This window comes from Metschnikowia bicuspidata (assembly GCF_001664035.1).
Source record: "Metschnikowia bicuspidata var. bicuspidata NRRL YB-4993 chromosome Unknown METBIscaffold_9, whole genome shotgun sequence".
Lineage (NCBI taxonomy): Eukaryota > Fungi > Ascomycota > Pichiomycetes > Serinales > Metschnikowiaceae > Metschnikowia > Metschnikowia bicuspidata.
In genome coordinates, this window is record NW_017387739.1 from 250,568 (window position 1) to 271,298 (window position 20,731).

General features: G+C 50.8%; 6 protein-coding genes and 3 non-coding genes across 9 annotated transcripts in view; 4 read left to right on the top strand and 5 right to left on the bottom strand.

Moving 5' to 3' along the window:
* Positions 1–747: 747 nt before the first annotated feature.
* Positions 748–1,953, bottom strand: PTC8 (Ptc8p; the record flags this gene model as incomplete). Its single annotated transcript, XM_018858231.1, has 1 exon — positions 748–1,953. The coding sequence occupies one exon, from the start codon at positions 1,951–1,953 to the stop codon at positions 748–750; it is 1,206 nt and encodes a 401-aa protein (XP_018709430.1).
* Positions 1,954–2,577: 624 nt separating this feature from the next.
* On the bottom strand, positions 2,578–7,284 carry ARO1 (Aro1p; the record flags this gene model as incomplete). Its single annotated transcript, XM_018858228.1, has 1 exon — positions 2,578–7,284. One exon carries the CDS (start codon positions 7,282–7,284, stop codon positions 2,578–2,580), a length of 4,707 nt encoding a protein of 1,568 aa, XP_018709431.1.
* A 2,725-nt stretch (positions 7,285–10,009) lies between these two features.
* On the bottom strand, positions 10,010–11,638 carry METBIDRAFT_47717 (tRNA adenylyltransferase; the record flags this gene model as incomplete). The annotated part of the gene is made up of 1 exon (XM_018858207.1): positions 10,010–11,638. One exon carries the CDS (start codon positions 11,636–11,638, stop codon positions 10,010–10,012), a length of 1,629 nt encoding a protein of 542 aa, XP_018709432.1.
* A 1,159-nt stretch (positions 11,639–12,797) lies between these two features.
* METBIDRAFT_33783 (uncharacterized protein) lies at positions 12,798–13,137 on the top strand. Its single transcript, XM_018856397.1, has one exon. The coding sequence runs from the start codon at positions 12,818–12,820 to the stop codon at positions 12,989–12,991; it is 174 nt and encodes a 57-aa protein (XP_018709433.1). The 5' UTR covers positions 12,798–12,817; the 3' UTR covers positions 12,992–13,137.
* A 561-nt stretch (positions 13,138–13,698) lies between these two features.
* METBIDRAFT_t246 lies at positions 13,699–13,771 on the top strand. Its single transcript has one exon. It is a non-coding gene; the product is annotated as a tRNA-Arg (tRNA).
* Positions 13,772–13,776: 5 nt separating this feature from the next.
* METBIDRAFT_t247 lies at positions 13,777–13,849 on the top strand. Its single transcript has one exon. It is a non-coding gene; the product is annotated as a tRNA-Phe (tRNA).
* A 109-nt stretch (positions 13,850–13,958) lies between these two features.
* Positions 13,959–17,257, bottom strand: AGE1 (Age1p). Its single transcript, XM_018856398.1, has one exon. It carries the CDS (start codon positions 16,822–16,824, stop codon positions 14,059–14,061), a length of 2,766 nt encoding a protein of 921 aa, XP_018709434.1. The 5' UTR covers positions 16,825–17,257; the 3' UTR covers positions 13,959–14,058.
* A 289-nt stretch (positions 17,258–17,546) lies between these two features.
* Positions 17,547–17,618, bottom strand: METBIDRAFT_t248. Its single transcript has one exon. It is a non-coding gene; the product is annotated as a tRNA-Thr (tRNA).
* A 2,083-nt stretch (positions 17,619–19,701) lies between these two features.
* The window catches only part of TFB3 (TFIIH/NER complex subunit), a gene marked incomplete at both ends in the record, with an annotated part of 3,369 nt that continues 2,339 nt past the window's right edge, over positions 19,702–20,731 (top strand). The window contains one exon of the mRNA XM_018854457.1: positions 19,702–20,727. Coding sequence (XP_018709435.1) covers positions 19,702–20,727 — 1,026 coding nt within the window. The remainder of the gene's footprint in view (positions 20,728–20,731) is intronic.

The following is a 20,731-nucleotide window of genomic DNA, read 5'->3' on the forward strand; positions in this document are numbered from 1 at the left end:
GCAATACTTCAGATATATTATGATACGTGATACTTGTAGTCATGCGATTCTTCAGATATATTATGATACGTGATACTTGTAGTCATGCGATTCTTCAGATATATTATGATACGTGATAATTGTAGTCATGCGATTCTTCAGATAAATTATGATACGTGATACTATTAGTCATGCAATAATTCAGATGATACTTGTAGTCATGCAATACTTCAGATATATTTTGATACGTGATACTTGTAGTTCAAGGAGTCTCTCCCAAGGCCGCATATCGTGGTGATGCTATGAGCACGAACCCGATATTTGCCTGCGTTCATCTGCATCTTACTCCAATGAGAGATGGAACAGTAGAGGGTGTTTGCGGATGCTCGCTGACTCCAGAGGGGCGACGAGTCTCTCAGAAGTAGACGCACGGGCAACATCCACCATTTCAGCAGGCATGGCATGTTGTCGGGTACGTTCTGCAGAGGGTTCAGTGTGCAAGACATTGGGTCAGCAAGGCAGGCACTGTGACATGCGTGGTGTTCCCAGAAACATGCGTGGTGTTCCCAGAAACACGAGCAGTACCCCAAAGCCACAGACCTATCCAGAGTCACAGCAGTAGCCTCCAAGCACCAGCCAGGCTGAGGACTTCAAAACCCGTGCGCCTGTCACGAGCACTGGCTATGGCGAGGCAGCCAGAGGCGGGTTGTCAGAGGCCCGGTGGTTTTCTGTCGGCTCATTCGTGGCCCTGCCCGGGCCGTCCGCCGCTCACTTCGCCGCAGACTCATTTGCAACGACGCGGGCTATGCAGATGGACATGTCGTCCATCTTGCCCCCGAGGCTGGCCTTCTTCGCAGCCTGCCCCGGAGGCGCGTTCACCTTCTCGTTGTACGGCGTGTAGGCATTGTCGTCATAAGCCACCAGCTTGCACTTGGCCAAGATCTTGCTGCACGCCACACGCACGCTACTGTTGGGCGGCGCGAGGTACTGGTGAAGAGCGTCGACAAGCTCGTGGTCAAACAAGTTGTCGGAGATGCCGTCGGAGCACATGACAATGAGGTCGTTTTCCTGCAACGCGACCTCGTCCACCTCGGCCATCTCGGACGGCATGCGGCCCAAGGTCTGGGTGCCGATCTGCTGCGGGCACAACGGCGCGGCCATCTGCTCGGTGTTGGAGCGGATGACCCGGCCGCCCCGCACCACCCAGAGCCGCGAGTCGCCGATGCTGATGTACTTGAGCGTGGCGCCGCTCAACATGCCCAAGAGGAGCGTGGACGAGCCCTTGAGGCCCTGCAAGTCCATGAGGTGCGACGTGTGGAGAAACGAGTCGTCCAAGACCTGCTGGACGTCACGTGCGTTCAACACATGCGGCATGTGGCTCAAGCGGTACTCGGTCAAGAGCCGGCTGAGCGTCTCCACCATGGACCGCGCCCAGATGCCCAGCGAGGCCTGCTCGCCCTTGGACTCCCAGCCGGACACGCCGTCGGCAATGGCCATCACCGTGGGCAGCACTAGCATGGCGTCGTCGCCGGCCTTGATCAGCAACGTGTCCACGGGAGAGCCCTGCGGGCGGCGCCGCGGCAAGAGCGAGTTGAGCTGCGCGGGGTCCGTCAAGTCGCTGAGCGAGTGCACCGTGGGGTCCGCGCTGAAGCTGTGGTGGGCGAACGACGCGTGGCCCACGTCCAATCGGTATGCGTGCGACGCCATGCGGCGCATCTGCTCACGCGTGACCAAGGGGTACTGGATGAAGGGGCTGTTGGCGTTTTCGCGCTGCTCGCGGGCCTCGAGCCGCTGCTGCTCGGGCAGCTTGGCGAGGCCAAAGACGCTTTTGAGCGTGCGGAGCAACCCGCCGTTTGCAGCCGTTTGCGGTTCCGGCGCGCCGGCGGGCTTGGCGGCGGGCGTGTGTTTCGACGCGCCGAGCGTGTTTGTTGCGGTGGCGCTGAGCGGCCGTAGCCCGCCGTTTTTTGCAGCCATGCGCCGTGTTTTTGTGGTGGCGAGGCGGGGGCCAAAACACCCCGCGAGACGGGCTCTGAGAGGCTTCATGCTGAGAGCGATGGCCGGCGTGGTGGTGAGAATCGTCTACTGCGGCAGGCGGCGGAGGGTCCACGCTGGTCTTTGATGAGTCTTGAGATAAAAAGAAAGAAAAAAACAACAACCAGTCTGTGATGTCTGAGAAACAGCGCCCAGATATCCCAGGGAGAAAAAGAGTATGCTGGTCGGGCCGCATGTCGGAACGGGTGTGCCGATGAGGCGATGGCGGAATGCCCGCTGCTCCTGCAGGCAGCCGCGCGTACGGCTCGCTTCTTCTTGTTGCCTGCTTCTTTGTTCCGCGTGGTTCCGGCACTTTTCGCACCCATTTCTGCTGCCTGCCTGCTGGCCTGGTATGCCAGGGCGAGACGGCGTATCGAGGTGTCTGCTTTTTTTGCTCCTCCCCTACGTCACGAAACAACACCTCTGCAGTTTGACTGTCCTGCTTGCCTTTGGAAGCCTTGAGGCCCGTCTACAACAGGACAGAAGCTCACCCACAGTCTCCAGGACCTCACTCATAAAATACGTTGTATTGTCTCAGCATACTCTTAGATCACACCCAGGGGAAACTTAGTCCTCACTCACAACGGCATCGTAGGCAACCTTGTATGGTGGAGTGAACGCAGTATGCACCTTGCATTGCAAAACTCCTTGGTTGACCAACATCTCCACGCCAGGCACTACCGTCCACTCAAACTTCTCCTTCGCAATCTTCATCACGGGGGTAACTCTTGGCTTGTACGCAGCATCGAGGAGCACTGGCTGGATCCCGTCTTTCTTTTCCTGGATGCCCTTGTACAAGATACGCTCGAGTTTGTTGAGCAACGATTCATCAAGAGGCTTGTCAGCTGGCACACACGATACCATTAATGAAACCCTCTCCGCGGCTTCAACTTCCTCAATGGTTTCCAACACGGTGATGTTAAAGTGAGTTGGCAACTCTCTCTTGACTTCGTGCAATTTCGAGCTGGTTCTGTTCACCATGTAGATATTCTTGCATCCCAATTTGTTCAAAGCATAAGCAGCCGCGCGCGAGGTTCCGCCGCTTCCGACAACCAAACCATTGAGGTTGTAGTTTCCAATGGATGGCACACCGTTCCGAATAAGAGAGTTCGTGATACCGTACCAGTCAGTATTGTCGCCCAAGAACTTGCCTTCTTGTCCCTCAATCGGCTTGACGGTATTCACAGCACCGATAACTTTAGCAGCATCGCTGAGTTGGGTGACATACTTCATGATGTCCAATTTCAAGGGCGTCGTCACGGCCAAACCGCCGAAGTCTGGTTGCGTCATGAGCTCTTCATACACTTTGCCTGCATCATCGGTCTCAAACTTGTCGAAAATGTAGGGCAAACTCAACTTTTGGTACACCGCATTGTGCAAAGCGGGCGACCTAGAGTGGGAAATTGGTTTACCCACCACTTTGAACCTTTTTTTGGTCAAGCCACCAATCTCGCTGTAAGACTTGTTGATCTCTGCGATCGTAAGCACTCCCTCGCTGACGTTAATAGGAGCTGCCTCGTTTGTGACAGGGGTGAACATAGTGTTCAACACAAGTGATAGTTTTCCTTGCTCCCCGGTGTTGTAAGCAATCAAAGGAATTTGGTCGTTATTTGATCTGAAGTGTTCGATGTCGATGTTGTCCTGAATACACGACGCTTTTCCAATGAGCCGCACAACATCCGCGTTCAATCCAATTGCCTGGTTGTACTTGTTTCCGTACTCCGGCTGCTTCCAGCTCAAGTTTCCAGAGACATCCACGTAAGTCGCAATTATCTTGGTGAATGCCTTGCCCTTGATGATACGCTTGACAAACCCTTCCGCACCCGTCAATTGAACATCCAAGTAGTCCATGCCGAGTTTGATACCCAAAAAGCTCAACTGCTCCAAAAGATTGGACTCGTTGTCGGGGAATTTTCCTCCTTGACTCTGAGTCCTGATGGTATAAATGATAGGCAAAGCCACGAATTTCCTCAAGGTTGCTGTTTGATCAGCAACAAAGGAAGGGTCGAAGCTTTTCATGGCATCCACCCTGAGCTCAACAGCTTCACATCCGGCTGTGATTTCTTCCAACTTCTCTGTGATGGTGCTCAAGTCTTCGTATGCTAAGGTAGCTACGAAAGATCTGTGGTTGGGAATGCTTCTGATCTTCGAGCCAGTAATAGTGGCCAAGTAGTTCATGAAGGAGTGTCTCAACTGATTGAACTCAGACTCATTGTCACAGTGAGAGGAGTAGAAGTGATAGTTCGAACACTCATGGTACCATTTCTCTCTTCTGACCCAAACGTCCTTGATTTCACTGACGTATGCAGGTCTTGTAGTATCTGAGCTCAAAAACACAATGGTCTCATCGAGGTCACGGTGCAAATGAAGAACGATTCCGTCGGACTTGATGTACTCTTTCAAGATTTTTCTGGATTCGTCTCCCTCGACAACACCTCCTCCTGTCGAGATCACGTGGCCTCGGGAGTTCTGAGCCACACAATCCTTCATGATCTGAGCCTCGATCTCGTGGAACTTCTCCCAGCCATTTGCCTTGATGAAAGTTCTGATATCACCGTGTTTCTCTTCGAAAACAGTGTCCAAATCGAGGAGCTGGAAGCCCAAAGAGTTGGCCATCCACTTGCTCAAGGTGGACTTCCCAGCGGCCCTCATGCCGATGACAACAATTGAGCGGTCTCCGTTGCTCTTCTTGTTGATCAACAATCTGGGGTCGTCCAAGTTCTTGGCAGGTTCGTAGCCATCGAGCGTTGACTTGAATTTGGTATGCAAAACATCCCACCATCCTGGCCAGGTCTTCCCTGTGCATGATCTCTCTGTGACCAATACCGGTTCGCTGCACGTGCCCGCTAACAAGGAGAAGGACATGGCAACTCTGTGGTCGTCGTAGGTGTGGACACCGCGGTTTTCGGTGGAAGGCGTCTTCAATGCACCGATGGCAATGCCGTCAATCTCGATACCGTCGGGCAATTCTCTGGCGGTGACGCCGAACTTGCGCAACTCGTCAACCATGGCCAAGATTCGGTTGCATTCCTTGACCCTCTGGTTAGCAATGCCGGTGATCTGCGTGAGCTTCCCATCGTTGGCGATGGCAGCAACGACAGAGGCGGTCAAGAACGCATCGGTCATGGGCTCCATGTCCACGTGAGGCAAGGACTTCAACCCGCCCCGGGGAGGGCCTGTGACCGTGGTGGACGTTGGGCCTTGCTCCACGGTGCACCCCATGGGCTTCAAGACGTCGACAGCGAACCTGGCATCACCTTGGAGAGAGGCGGAGCCGATGTTGGGCACGGTGCACGACGTGCCCGTCATGGCAGCGAACGCCAACGGGTAGGTGGCCGAAGACGCGTCGGACTCGACCTCGTACACGGGCGGGTTCTTGTACACGCCCTTGGGGATGTGGTAAGTGTGGGCCTCGGTGGTGGACTCGGTGACGTGGATGCCGAAGTCCCTCATCATGGCGATGGTCATGTCGATGTACAACTTCGAGATGGGCTTGCCGCCCACCAAGGCCAAGGTGACCTCCTCGTCGGCGTACGGGGCGCACATCAAGATGGACGACACGTACTGCGACGAGATGGTGGCGGCCAACTCGATGCGGCCTCCGCGCAAGCCGGTCCCGGCCTGCAACTTCAAGGGCAAGCTGCCGGGCCTGTTGAGGTACTCGATGCGGGAGCCGTTGGCCGTCAAGGCGTCGACCAAGGGCCCGATGGGGCGCTCCTGCATCCGCGCGTTGCCCGTCAAGACGGTGTGGTCTGCAGAGGCCTTGTTTACCACCACGAGAGACGCCACGGTGGTCAAGAAGCGCGAGGCCGTGCCGGCGTTGCCCAAGTAGAGCGGCTCGTCGCACGCGACCATGCGGCCGCCGTTGCCCGTGAGCACAACGGTGTCGCCGTTGTCCTCCATGGCGATCTGCGCGCCCCGCAACGCGGCCACGGCCGCAAGCATGTGCTTGGTGTCGTCGGAGTGGAGCAAGTTCTTGATGCGCACGGTGCCCTCGCCAAGCGCGGCCAAGACCAAGGCCCGGTTGGAGATGGACTTCGAGCCGGGCGGCGTCACGGTGGTGTGCGCCGGGAGGACGGCCGCGTCGAAGGGGTGCACCAAGGTCTCGTCGGTCAACACCACGCGCAAGTCGGGCTTGGACACCTCGTGCGCGCGGAGCTGGTGGCACTTGCCGATGGCCTCGAGGATCACGGTGCGGATGCGCGCGCCGTCGTTCTTCTTGTCGATGGCCATCTTCTCCAAGAGCGTGTCGATCTTGAGAAAGTGGCGCTTGTGGCCGATGGCCAGGCGGAAGACGGCGTCGTCCACGGACACCGGCAAGCCGTACGCGGCGATGCACTTGACCAAGCGGGCCACGGCCGTGGGGCTCAACACGCCCCAGTAGCGCGCCAACTCGGCCTCCTTGACCATGCCCACGGCCACACACTCGCCATGGAGCGCCTGCGGCGTGACCACGGCCTCGATGGCGTGGCCGATGGTGTGGCCGAAGTTGAGCAAGTTGCGCAAGCTGGCCTCCTTCTCGTCCGCAGACACCACGGCTGCCTTGACGCGGATGGACTCCAACACGGTCTGGACCAAGGGCTCCTTGATGGTGGCGATGTCGATGGCGTCGGACGACACGGCCGCGAGGAACGGCTTGGCAAACAGCTCGAGCCGCGTGAACTCGGCCTCGTTCCAGATGGCCGCGGTCTTGAGCACCTCGGCCATGCCGTTGATGAACTGGCGCGTGGGCAAGGTCAGCAAGAACGACACGTCCACAAACACGTAGCGCGGCTGGTGGAACGCGCCGATGAAGTTCTTGCCCAACGGCGTGTCCACGGCGGTCTTGCCGCCAATGGCCGAGTCCACCATGGAGAGCAAGGTCGTGGGCACCTGGATGACGCGCACGCCGCGCATGAACGTGGCGGCCACAAAGCCGATCATGTCGCCCACCACGCCGCCGCCCACGGCAATCACCACCGTGTCCCGCGTGCAGCCTTGCTGCAAGAGAAAGTCCTCGACCTGCGCCTTGGTCTCACGTGACTTGTTGTTTTCGCCCGGCGACACCGTGTACGCCAAGAGCCGGGACCCGGCGGCCATCTGGCGCATCTGCGCGGCAAAGCTGGCCTTGAGTTTCTGGAACGGCGCGGCCTGCTCCATGTGGCTGTCGGTGATGATGACATACGACGACAGCTTTTCGTGGCGGAGAATCTCGTCCACGATATGGTCTTGGATCCCGTATCCGACGTGGATGGACTCGCGGCCTAAAATCGGCACCTTCTCGACTCCGGACATCGTGCGCTGGGAGGTCTGGAGAATTGGGAGGAAAAAGGGTGCGTCGAGGTGAGGTTCCAAAAGAATATTAGTGTGGAGCAGGCGAGGTTTTTCGCGCCTGTTGCGTGCTCGCTTTTCGCCGGGCAGAACAGACGTGGAGTATGACTCAGGCAGCGGCCTGTGTGCAGGCCGCTCTTTTGCCCGCTGCTGTTCGGCAGAGCAGCGGGCGGGCAGGCAGCGGGAGGCGGGCGGTGGGCCGGGCCGGCGCCTGTGGTCACGTGCCTATTTTCATTCCGTTTTTTATGGCCTGGGTCTGCGTGGGGCCCAGGTCTGAGTGGTGGCTAGAACCATGATGCGATATGGATGCGATATGGATGCGACTTCTGGATGCGACTTATTAGAGGTAATAACTGTGAGAACTAGACGCTTAGCCCTAATTAATCATGTGACAAATGAGACATTAAAGTTCGCACCACTTACCCGGAACCAAATAGCACGACGAGTATATGAAGGGAAGAGAATTCCCTCTAGAGATCTTTTTAGAAGGTCAGTTGACACAAAAGTGGTTTTAGTTTTTCCTAAATAAAGGTTTATTTCCACACGCTAGTACATCATGTCGAATCCGATATCTCAACTGTACCAGTTGGGAACCACTTGTGGACAGGACATTGAGTTGGAATATCCTGTACTCAAGCAGAAATACAAACAATAACTGGTGCGCCTGTTGCGGCAGAAGCCCGCACGACCACCCAGAGTTGAAAAAGAGAGTCTTGTATGACTGACTGATTTTGGACGGCCTGTTTTCGGGCGGCCTGGTTTTTATTGACTGGTTCGCTGGGGGTTCAAGTAAAAGATTGATTGACATACAGATCAGTGGCCGAGATCGGGGATGGGAGTCGCCGGCGTGTTTTGCTCAGTGGTGCGCTGTGACAGTACATGTGAGGTCTGTAAGACGTAGTTGATCTGAAAGGGCAATTCGAGCACCTGTCAAGCACAACTCTAGAAAAGCAAACAGAAAGAAGTGCAGAAAGGCAGACTTACAAGATACCAAGTTTGCCGAAGCCAGCACCCACGAATAGACTTGTTACACCGAAGGGGAAAAGCTAGACAGTAATTAGGCCACGTTCTGAGTAATCTCACCAGGGTATATTGGAGCCACCCTATTCCATTCCTTCTTCATTCAATTTCACTTCATTCCATATGCTCTTCAATTTCACTCCAATTTCATTCTATTCCAACCCAGCTCAGTCTAACTCAAATCCAATTACACCAATTCCCATTTCCCTTCTAATTCCAACCGGAATTAATCAATCTTGAAACCATTTCAAACTGTCTACGGTTCAAAGTCATTCTTACTCCATCTGCCTCATTCCAATCACTGTACAAGTTCATCCTGAACTCGCTGCGCCTGCTCCCATTCTTCTGGGTCTATTCCAAATCGCATATTAATAATCAAATGCTTGTAAATGAATGAGTTTGAGCATTATAAATAATCTATAAGTTATATGATAATCCCCTAGATATTAATAATTCTTGCAGCATTATTTCTAAGTCTGTACCTTTTGTATAACATGTGATCATGTTAGTAACATTATCAAGTTACAACGATAAATGAAACATTGCAAATGTGATGATATATCTATTGAAAGTAATTGCCCACGTCGGAAGGGTGCCGCTATAACCCGGGGAATATTCTTGTGCTTGTGTTTTTCAATAAACCTTGTTAGGTAAAAGGAAATGGAAAGTTCATCCAAAACCTTGCCCAAGTCCGAAGCCCGTTGAGCACACGTATGTCGACACTCAACTCTGTCTCGTGCCCTTCTCGAGTGGGCGCTTTGCCTTACAAGAAAGCAGGTGTTTATATTCTAAGAATCATGCCTTCCAGTGATCAAAGTGGATGACAGAGTCAAGATAACGACGTATCCACCAACGGTCTTTCTCGCGTATCGCGGCCTATATTTGTCACACATGCCAATACGGGCAAGCATATAATATGGAAATTGTTTTTTACCTACGACACCTGAAAAGTTTAAAAGGCGCTTGTGTCTCTTCTCCCCATCCAAGAAGGGGTGGCGAATTTCACCACAGGGTCGATTCTTCGCGTGTTTTTCATTACTCCAAGATCGGCTGAGGCCATGTCACAGATCTAATGAACAATATCACACTACCGCCTTAATGAGGGACTTTGATCTGGGCTTCTAAAAGCAAACCTTTGGGCGTGCCACAAACTGAGTATGCTGGTATCTATATTCTTGGGGTGCCTGAGTTGCAGGACATCGAAGCTTCATTTCCTAATACTTCGTCTGTCTCGTGTCATTATTCTGAGATGATATTCTCCTTGTCGTATTCCTGGCGCTAATCAAGAAATACAAGGGACCATGCAGCCCATGCTTCAGACCATCCACTTCTGAGCCCAGCACTAATTCGCATCTTAAATACAAACATAGCCTCCCTCGCAAACAGACAGAACTCCCGTGTGTCTTCTACAGTCTTCCAGATTGATGTTTAATTATGATTCCATCAATACAGGTATCACTGAGCGAGCCAGGGGGGTATATACAATACAGTCACGTTGTGAATTTTGGAGCCTTGCGATGCTAATACAGCCAGGAACTGCAGACTTCCATCCAGGAAGCAGACTTCCAAGAATTACTGCGGATGTACTGTTCAAACCCATAGAGTTTCTTGTGTCAGTTCAATCACACGAGCACGCTCGAATTCCACCCAGTCAGCACCGACAGCTGTCTCAGCTCAGGCCACTGTACTGGTCACGAATGTACTCCAAGCACGCTTCCACAGAGCCAGATGGATTGTCCAACTGCCATTCCATGGCCTTCTGCGGAACGTCCCTCATCCACGGCCCTGGTTTCCGTTGGAGAGCATTCGAGATGATCTTGCCGTCGATGAGCGGCTTCATGTCCTTGACACCACTAAGCTCGAGCTCGTCCACATTTTGTAGGAGCAGCTCGTACTGGCTGAGCACGTGGTTTGCTTGGGAGAAGTCAAGCTTCTCTGTGGGGGCTTGCACGTCTGTGTTGAACGGACAAGGCTCGATGTTTCTGAGAAAGTCGTGGTAGGCATTTGCCACCATGCAGATGCTGAAGTGCTCGCCGAACCGGCGCATGTAGAGCCCGATTTCCGAGCGTCTGACGTCCTGCGGGCATGCAAAGTATGTGGACAAGAACAGGCCCTCCACGATGTCCGCGGCGATCCGCGTGCATGTTTCGTGCTCGGCCCTGCCGTAGCGGAGGCCCTCTTTCAAAATCACCTCGGTGTAGCTGGTGGACTGGAGCTTTTTGGCCTGCACCTTCACCCGGATGCCTCCGTATGGATGTAAGGTGACGCAGAGCCAGAACAACTTCTGCTTGAGCTTGGCCGCAAACACCTCCTGTGCCAACGCATGGAGTCTGGGCGTGGCCTTGAGCGCTTGCATGAACACGGCGTAGTGGCGCGTGGTATCGTCGACGGCCTTGGTCACATGATCCTTGGCTAGCTCGATCTCGTCGAGCACCGCCTTTTCGTTGGCCTGCTGGATGGATGGCGTGAGCGTGCCCGCGTCAAATAGGCAGTCGGTCAAGTTCACGTGGTTGATGAGCCGGAGCCCGTACGGCACGTTGCTGCTCTCTAGGATCTTGTGGAGCTCCACTCCCACGCGCTCCCTGCTGATTTTGTTGACGAGCGTCTCCTTCATGTGCCCGTCCTTCATGGCCTCCAAGGTGGAGGCCTCGATGGTGAAGTTGAAGCGGCACGCAAACCGCACCAAGCGCAATGCCCGGAGCGGGTCGTCCAAGAACGTCTGTAGTGGCTGCAAGGGCGTGCGCAAGATGCCGGCCTGGAGGTCCGCAAGCCCATGGCCGGTGAAGTCCTCGATGCGGTCCTCATTGATATTGTAAAACAACGCGTTGAGCGTGGCGTCGCGGCGCATGGCGTCCTGCTGCGCGGTGCCGTACTCGACCTGGGGCACGCGGCTGTCGGCGCTGTACAGCTCGTTGCGGAGATTGACGAAATCCACGTCGAGCCCGAAAAGCTTGGTCGTGCACGTCTCCAAATGCTTGGACTTTTCCGGGTTCTTCTTGATCGTGTGCAAGCTGGCGGCGTTGTCGCCTAGAGACGTGCTGGTGGAGTCTGCCCATTGCATCAACTGCACGGCAAAGTCCTCGCCGGAAAGCACGTTGATTGCAATGTCCAAGTCGTTGCTCTCGTCGCCTAGCAACTTGTCACGCACCCAGCCGCCGGTGATCCGGAGCTCCAACTGGCGCCCGCAATCCCCGCCTGTTTTCTGCTCGTTGTACTGCGTGCAGAAGTCCACGAGCACGTTTTTGATCTGCTGCTCCGTGGCATTCAACGTGATTTTGTCAAGCACTGTTCGACGCATACTTGGGCCAAGGTGAGGAAGCATGGAGGCACGCGAGCTGAGTCTTCGGGACGCGAGGGGTGTGGTTTGGCGTGCTATGAAGAATCGCCGCATGGCCTTTCAACCGATGCTTCTCGAAGTCCGCGACTCTACTGACAATAGCCCCACGGTGCGCATGGATGCAGTGCCATCTGGCGTTCGTATGTCTGGTTTTTGTTGTTTCGTTTTTTTTTTTTCGTTTTAGTTTTAGTTTTTTCTTTCTTTATTTTTTTGTGACCTCTTGAAATTGCTTCGCGACCGGGTGCTCTGAAGTCGTATGAATGACCTGAGCTTGCTGGACCTTGACGTTTGGATCAGGCCTTGTGTAAAAACGGCAACGTCCGCGGTGTCTGACTAGCACGTCAGTGAAGGCTGGCTGGAGGATATGTGCATTTTCAGGAGCCAATACGCTGCCTTGGCTCAATCTTTTTTTCATTCGACTCAAAACTTTATGAATATAGAAAGCTCGTGGTGCTCTTTTTCGCTGGGCTTGCCTACGGATACTGCACCAGTAATGTCATTGATGACTGCAAATTCCTGCACCGTGCTCGTCGGGCCTAATACTTGAAGCATCTCCCGGATATCCAAACTATGAGAATGTGACCGGAAACACGGATATAGACGTTTTCGCGAGTATCGTTGCTAATTTTAGAGGCAAAACATAGGGAAAGAAACCCCTTTTAAAGCCGATCTTAAATTTAATTCACTCAGGAGGAACCTGCTTTAGAGCCCGACACTGAAGATAAGTGTGGCTTTTACAATTCCACTGAACCAATGACATCTCCTGAACTGGCACGTGGGGACAGCTCACGGATTGAAAGTGGTCTGTTTTTTTCAGCCAACGCAACTGGCTGTGCACAGATCGTCTTCCAGTAATTTCAATGTCTCTGACGACTTCCGTGGCATGAAGACATTATATCTAAGTCTTCGTCTCCTTCCCCAACAAAGCAATACGCATGCTCAAGAACATGCACTGAATGTATGGAATAAAGCCGTTTGCCCTTCGCTCTCCGCATTGCCCACCAGTGTATGTACATTTTTTTTTTTTGGTTATTGCATCTGCTTGATGGTGACACACTCAAGATTCTAAAATCAACCAGTCGAAAGGGCCAGATTATTTTAAAAAAACACTACAATCGCAAAACCGAGATTTTTAAAAACATGGCAGCACCACAATTTAGCATATTGTCTCCCAATATACCCCTCAGTGTGGCCCTACGGAGCTTAAATAACGTTGGTCGGACGACAAGGAATGTGTTCACCGTGACATGGCCGCAACCGATGATTATTTATGATATTTTGGTCAGAAATCCGGAGATTTCTCTGATCTTGTAAACAGACATTTGACAAGGTGGCAAGACGTACAGTTGTGTTTGACTTCTGGTACCGAAGCAAAAGACCCTGCAAATGATTTTATCAAACCAATTGAGATTTGCATATCCCTCAAATGCATTGGATCTGGAAAGCCGATCTTTCTCCCCCAGAAGCGCACCCCGTACACACCCATCGTTTTTGCATGACCCGGAATCCGAATCCGAGTCTTATTTGAATATGAGTAGCACATGTTAATACACCTTGCTTTATATGCCAACCTCCTGGTATTCGTACCTAGTGTCGAAACTCTGCCCGCCCTCTTTCCGTTAGTCACGGCCTGGAAGGTCCTCATGGCCGGTGTCTGTTTACGTATTCGGTATTACGTCATCGACTTCTAGGATAGGTCTCCTGTAGTAGTCGTTTCAACTCAGATGGCTGTAGCGGCCTTAAGGAGCCAACTTCCTGCCACTCTCCACGCCTTCTGGTGTAAACCTTAAAAATCGTGGTGACGAACCAATTTAATCTTGTTAAGTTCTCCAATGAGTTGTCGGCTGGAATCGCCAAAGCCAAAATTCTTGAATAGAATAAGCACTGAAAAACATCTCCCTAATTTGTATGGCGATTCGAGGTTTTAATTTGATAGAATTATTCTCTTACAAAAAGTGAGCGCAAGTCTTACTTTTCTTCTTTTTTGACTTAGTGTTCCTTGACTTATTGTCTCTCGATCAGCCTGTGTGGCGTAATGGTTAGCGCATTTGACTTCTAATCAAAAGATTCCGGGTTCGAGTCCCGGCATGGGTTCGATAGCGGCTTTAGCTCAGTTGGGAGAGCGTCAGACTGAAGATCTGAAGGTCCTGTGTTCGATCCACAGAAATCGCATCTTTTTTGCAGTTCTCTTGTTTTAGACTGGGTTGATTTTTTGTTTTTCACTGGAGAATGAGTTTGTGTGTTGCCCTCCTTGGAGTTGGATAAAACAAGGACAAGAGATGTGGCGCTTCCGCGTTTCAAAAATTCATTAGTCTATATAGTTTTCATTCCTTCGTCGGTTTTTCAACAAAGCGTCCATGAAACATATCATTTTCATGTTTTCACGGCGCCAAAGATCTCGACCGTTTTTTCATCCAATAGGATTTTGCATCTTCTCTTCCCACAATTCGGGGGTGAAGATCACGTATATTTTCGAGCAGACATCCATGTAAAAGTAAAAGCTCGGAGATCACAAAATAACCACGTTGTTTACCCTCCTCCTCCACTTCTATTCTTTTGCGTAAAGAATACTCAAAAAGCGTCACAGTTAGTGGGTCAGACCACTGCAGGTTTGACATTTCTAGTGTGAGATTGGGATCGGCGCCACAATTAAGCCACTTAATGACCTCGTGGATGTCAATTTTGCGCGTAGCTTTGACAAGCAGCGCATTAATACCTCCAACAGGTGCCATGAAGGCCCTGTTCTCATACTTCTGTTTAATGTATTGTAGTCTTTGGGCATCAGAGGCATCGGGGTCAAGCTTCTGTGGGGCCATAGCTTCAAGATAGCTATTGACAAGAGCATTGTTCATGTATGTGAGCAAGATTCGGCTCTCATCAAAGAAGTTGTCTAATTTGAGCGACTTGACTTTCGAAATATGGGAGCCCATGTTTCGGTGACACGAGGAGCATTTCACGCAAATGACCACCGAAAATGTCATAGAGACCCATTCCGTAGTCTCTGTTGAATTGCAATCGGCACATCGCCCGTTCTCACTCCCAGCAATTGAGCGCACGTTTTGTAGTAAATTTTCATCTGTAAGATGGAACAGTTCAGAAAATACTGATACCGGCAGGCCGCGGCCATCATCAGCAGGGAGGACTTGGGCAGGGGGTTTGGGAAAATCGGTTATTATGCTTGGTTTGGGTGCCTTCCCGATTAGTCTGTCAGTCAACTGACCCGCATTGTAAAGAGCCTTTATCCACTGACTCCGCTCGTCCTCGTTGATTGCCTGGAACACGTGGCGCTGGCCCAAAGACGTCATGATTTCAAGACAAAACTGACGTTTTTCTTTCGTCACGGGTTTCACGCTGGCCAAAGCAATATCGATAGGTCTGTTTATTGGCTGTGTTCCATTTCTCCAGTCTGAGTATTCAATCAATTGGCCCTTTTTAAGCACGACCCACTCCTTGTGCCAGCCTGGCTTTCCTTGGCCTCCCAAAGCATATAGGATGCCGGCATAATTGGCGTTCTGGTCATCTTCGACATGGGCCCACGGACTCTTGGGGCTCGATTCTGATTTTGGAGAAGAAACCAGAGGCAAATTAGGAAAAATCATGTCCAAATTGACGCTCGAAGTGTCAATGGAGAGTTTTTCTGTTCTTTTGGTGTGGTCGCTTTGATGCGCTGAGGCCGAATTCAATGCGTTGGACTTGATCACGGTGGTTAGCTCCTCGTTGGTACGGCATGCCTCAATCATCTGGCGAAACTGCAATTTTTCACTGTTAAAGCGAGATAATCCGTTTAAGAATAGACTTGCCTTCTCCGGTAAAAGACAGGGGCTGTTTTTCTTGTCCTGAAATAGCCTAAAGTTTAGCAATCCGTCTATTTGGGGCAAGTTAGAAAATTTGAAAAGATTCTCTAGGAGCTGGTTAAAGTATTGGTTATTGGAAGATGCGTTCAATGCATTCAAGTAATCAAATTTCGAAAGCTCAAAAGCCTTGCGCTTGAGCAAGAGCTTCAGTTCGGGGCGGTCCTTTTCATTAGACAAGTACTTGTGTAGCCAGTCGTAGTATTCTTTGCTCTGTTTCTCAAAGCTTTTCCGGCTGGAAGCTGTCTCATAGCTGCCGTCAGCACTCGTGGAGGCCATGCAGTATGAGATCATTTTTGGAATGGACTGGGCAGCAAACACCTCTTTGATGATGAATGTGAGGTTCCGCACCAAGGGCTCAAACACGCTCTTCAATGCTGCCGAGAACTTCTTGTGTAAGTCGGATTTCTTCAACAACGGATTGAACTGATAATTAAGAACCGCTTCTAGCGTATCAAGCAAGCAATTGCGTGTCGTGACTAGCCGTTTTAAGGCCATCTCGAGTCCGCGGACTTCGTCCTGGAAATTTAGCATTGCTTTCTTCAATTTCGGAGTGTCTTGCTCATAGACAGCAAGCGTGGTGCGGAACTCGGGCCCGTCGTGGATGTTAAAATTGAAAGCCTTGCGTAGGTCTGTCAAATCAAACTCGAGAGACGTTGGTTGTCTTGGTGGTCGCTTGGGTAAATCGGGTGCCAGTTCAGCTACATGTATAGCTTTGGAAACATCTTCCTCGACCCAGATCTGAAACGAGAATATACGCCGGGACGCAGCCTCGCTATGGTGCCATGCTGAGATAGTAAGAACGGAGTTTTGCGCTTTTTTCTCACTGAAACAGTCGTTGACCACGACGGTCTGAGGCTGGTCATCCAGGGCAAGCTCCGAAAGCGGGATTTTAGACGCGTCGCCCAGCTTCAGCAGGAGGGATTCGAGCATCTGCTCCAGAAGCAGTTTCGGCGTAGAATCAGTGCCATACGATTTGTGAATTACCAAAAACGCCTGGCTTTCAGACTCACATTCCGCATGTAGAACGTCTACCTCGAATTTGAGCTTATTGTGAGAGGCAGACACGACAAGAAGGAGCGGCGACAGCCCAGCATTGTTGGAAATATACTTGATTTGCTTTTCTACATGCAGACAGGTGCTCGTATGGGTGATTTTCGAGCAGATATCGTTGTTTAGGCTGACTTGGATTCGTGACAGATTCGTCTCATCTGTCAAGGCCAACTTGACCAACCGCGCAATGTGGGATTCACCCGTCACGTAATTAAAGGCTAGTGGGAACACTTCAGATGCCATGGCTTTTTGAATTCAGAGGTACCTATCGCTTTTGATTTTCGCCCCAGTGGAATGTTGATTAGATTAATGTGCATTGTCGAGTAAATACTTAGTATGTGCAGGCTGGTCTGAACATCTGGACTAAGAGGCAGGTGACAGAACGAAATGTATATCAACAAACATGGAGTAAGCTGTCATTGTCTTCCTTGATATATACAACGGTCTCTGTTTCCGTAGGTAACTTTCCGATACGCTTTTGAGTGAAAATTTTTAGCTTCCGAAATACGATTTAGTTAAATGTATGTTGAACTTCATTAGTTTCGCAATCCTATAAAAGACTTATTGGGTTTTGCAATTCCCAGCTTATGGACCTCAACAACAGAAAATATAGTGCATTTTTGTATGCGATTGCTGTTCAGGCTTTCATGCATCCAGAACTGAAGTCAAAAAAACTTACGGCGATCTGCTGATGTAATCAATAATTTGTGAATTATTCACAGACTATTACACCAGAACACGCGGGCAGCACCAGATCACGTGACGCAATATACTGAGACTCGCTTGCTGCGGTCTCCGGCTTTGTCGCTAAAATTAGAACAGGCGGATTTTGCATGCAACACTTTCATTAATGTAGAGATGAGCATCAGTGTTCTTTGTTTCGCTAGCATCAAGAGGATTCAGAGGAAAAGACATGGCAAAATAGAAAAGAGGTAGATAGCTGGGGCTGAAGACGCAAAAAGTAATGCCCACTGTCGGAATCGAACCGACGATCGCCTCATTACGAGTGAGGCGCCTTACCACTTGGCCAAGCGGGCATCAACGGAATTGGGAAAATGTTGGACACTTAAAAAGGTGCGTTGCAAATACAAAAGAAAGGGGGGAAAGCGCAGTTTCAGCCAGATGAATCAACTACAAAGAAAGTTGCTAACTGGTTCTGGCACATGGGTGAAGATCACAAAAAGCCAACCGAGTGGAAGTGGAGCTGTCAAATACGTAAACAGATACGTGCCATGAGGACTGTCCAGGCCGTGACTAACGGAAGGGGACGGGCCGAGCTAAGACACTTGGTACGTAGCTGGGAGCTGTTTAAAGGTTTTTATATATATTAGTTACATAGTTTTGCCCCTTTGATCTGATGAATCTACCATAAAAAAAATTTCAAAGGTTTTCTATATATAATATGTACATAGTTTTGCCCCTTTAATTAGATGAATCTACCAAAAGAAAATACAGGAGACTTATACTAGGAATTGATGACGTGATATCCAATACGTTAATAGATACTCTATAATATGATGATTCTATAAGAGAAAATAGATATGGGCAAAGAGGACAGTTCAGGCCGTGACTAACAAAAGGGTCTGGCCGAGCTTCAACACTTGATACGTATCTGGGAGGTGTTTGAAAGTCTCTTATACATATTATTTGTATATGCTTGCTCCTTTCATCAAATGAATCTGCCAAAAAATAAAACCTTTAACATAAGAACAACGGCTGTAGAGCACAGTAGGCCTCGCTTCCACTAATTGCTACCATGATGACAAAAAACGGGGATTTTATTCACGAAAGAGGACTTCATATACATTACTAAATCTACGGCTCGTTTCTATGTGTTTCGTAAAACACTGTGAATGTCAATATTTCACCTCTCCGAATTTAACATCTTCATGGTTTTGTTTCGCATGCCTATCTAATCATCCATCTTAGAGCAGCGTTTGGAAGCGGAAGAGAGCGAGACAAGGATTAAAGCCACGTGATATTATTAGACCATGATATCTGTTTGAAGGCGAAATCTGTCTCTTGTGTGAAGGGCAAATGGATGTTATACAGAAGCGTCAGGAACAAACTCAGATGTGCCCCCAACATTCAAAGACTATTTAAACGGCATTTGATGACACGTCGCTTGCAACATGCGGACTGAATGCGAAGATCTTTCGATACTACAGTGTTCAAAAAGGTTGCCATAGATCAATCAATAAATAATGAACAATCAAATTGTTCTGTTTCCACCTTAACGTTGACAAATTATAAGTATTTCTGCTATGTCAAAACAAAGTGAGATGTCTGGCGCCACAGAGAGTCAGCATAAGAGCTTGCAAACATGATGGACAATCAAGCAGAGAATCTAGGCCCAAAAGCAGCTGCAAGGCCACAATCCAGCGTGCAGCCACATGTTTCGTCCTGGTCAATACTTAGACTGGCAAGGTTATTAGCGCGACTCCTTTCTGAAAAGCAAGAGCGATCATGACAGAACAAATAAACAGTGCAAAAAATCAAATGACATCATTCAGCAAAATGTCCCTGCCCAAACTGACAGAGGAAGTACGCTGATTAGGCTCAGCGGCCAGGCATCAACCGGACCACCGCGTCACGTGACTGCACTTCAGCTGACCCGGAGGCCTAGAGGCCAGATCCATACGCTTTGATAGTTCGATAAGTTATAATCGAGGGCCACCATCGACGATGGCAAGACGTGAAGTCCGGTTTATTTTTGTGCCCCAATGATTATCCCGTCTCTGCTGACTTTGATTGAAAAGAGCGACGTTCATGCACCGTGAACCGGCATGGCCATCACATACATCTTCCACACCATCAGAATCATGCAAAAAAACACGCAAGTTGCTTTCAAGTATCAATGGTAAATTCTGCCTGTTTTGAAATTGTCTTTCTAAAAAGAAGTCATATGTCATGTGCCCGTTAGAAGTAATGGTCCCGACAGACTGCGAACGTCTTCACATCAGTGCCACTGCGTCTATGCATCACCGGTCCTCCACGAACAGAAAACAGACCGAGATACAAGCACATACAAACTCAAAGCAGAACCCATATAACCAGGCGGTCTCTTTCTACCTCCACACAACCTCCAAACAAGACAAAAAAAAACAAAACGCAGCAATCATGGACGATGACATGACCCGGGACATGTGCCCGATCTGTAAGACGGACCGGTACTTGTCACCCAACATGGTATTTCTAATCAACCCGGAGTGCTACCACAAGATCTGCGAGTCATGCGTCGACCGGATCTTCTCGCTTGGCCCCGCACAGTGTCCGTACCCGAAATGTAGCAAGATTTTGCGGAAGAACCGGTTCAAAAAACAGGTCTTTGACGATATTCTCATCGAGCGGGAGATCGACATCCGCAAGCGGATCCAGCGGATCTACAACAAGACCGAGGAGGACTTTGCGTCGCTCCCCGAGTACAATGCGTACTTGGAGGCCGTGGAGGAAATCACATTCAAGCTCTGCGAGGGCATAGATACGGACGAGACCGAGAAAGAGGTCAGCAAGTACGAGGCTGAGCACAAGATCGAGATCTTGGAGATCGCCATGCGCGAGTCGCAAAAGGACTCCGACGTCAGCAAGTTCCAAGAGGCCACGGAGCGGCTCAGGCAGGAGAAGTTGAACATCCAGAAGCAGATGGAGGCCGAGGACGCGGAGTTCCAGAAACAGCAGAAGGTGGAGTTGATGGAAAAGCTCCAGTCGTCCGCGGCCAACGCGGAGGAGATCATGAAGCAGCAGAAGAACGCGCAGCTCAAGCGGCTGCTGCTCCGCAAGCGGCAGCTCCAGCAGATCTCCAGCCAGTTGGACCAGAAATTCCTCTCCAACAAAGCGGGCTCACGGCACGGCGCGGGCCTGGACTCTGCGGATGCGCACACGCCGTTCACGCCCTTCTGCGGCGACCGGGACGTGGACAAAAAGTACACGCTTTTGGGCAAGCCGACGCGCGACGTGGTGGATATCACCGACACATACTACGATCCGTACGTCAACAAGATGGCGCAGAACCGCGAGTTTTTGGGCGGCGGCTGGCGGCTCAAGACCTTGTTCGAGCGTGCGTTGGACGAGGCGTTCATGGGGCTCAGCTGCTTCATCGAGACGGAAAGAGCACCGCACCTGCGCCGCGGCCCAAGCGACACCGCCGTCT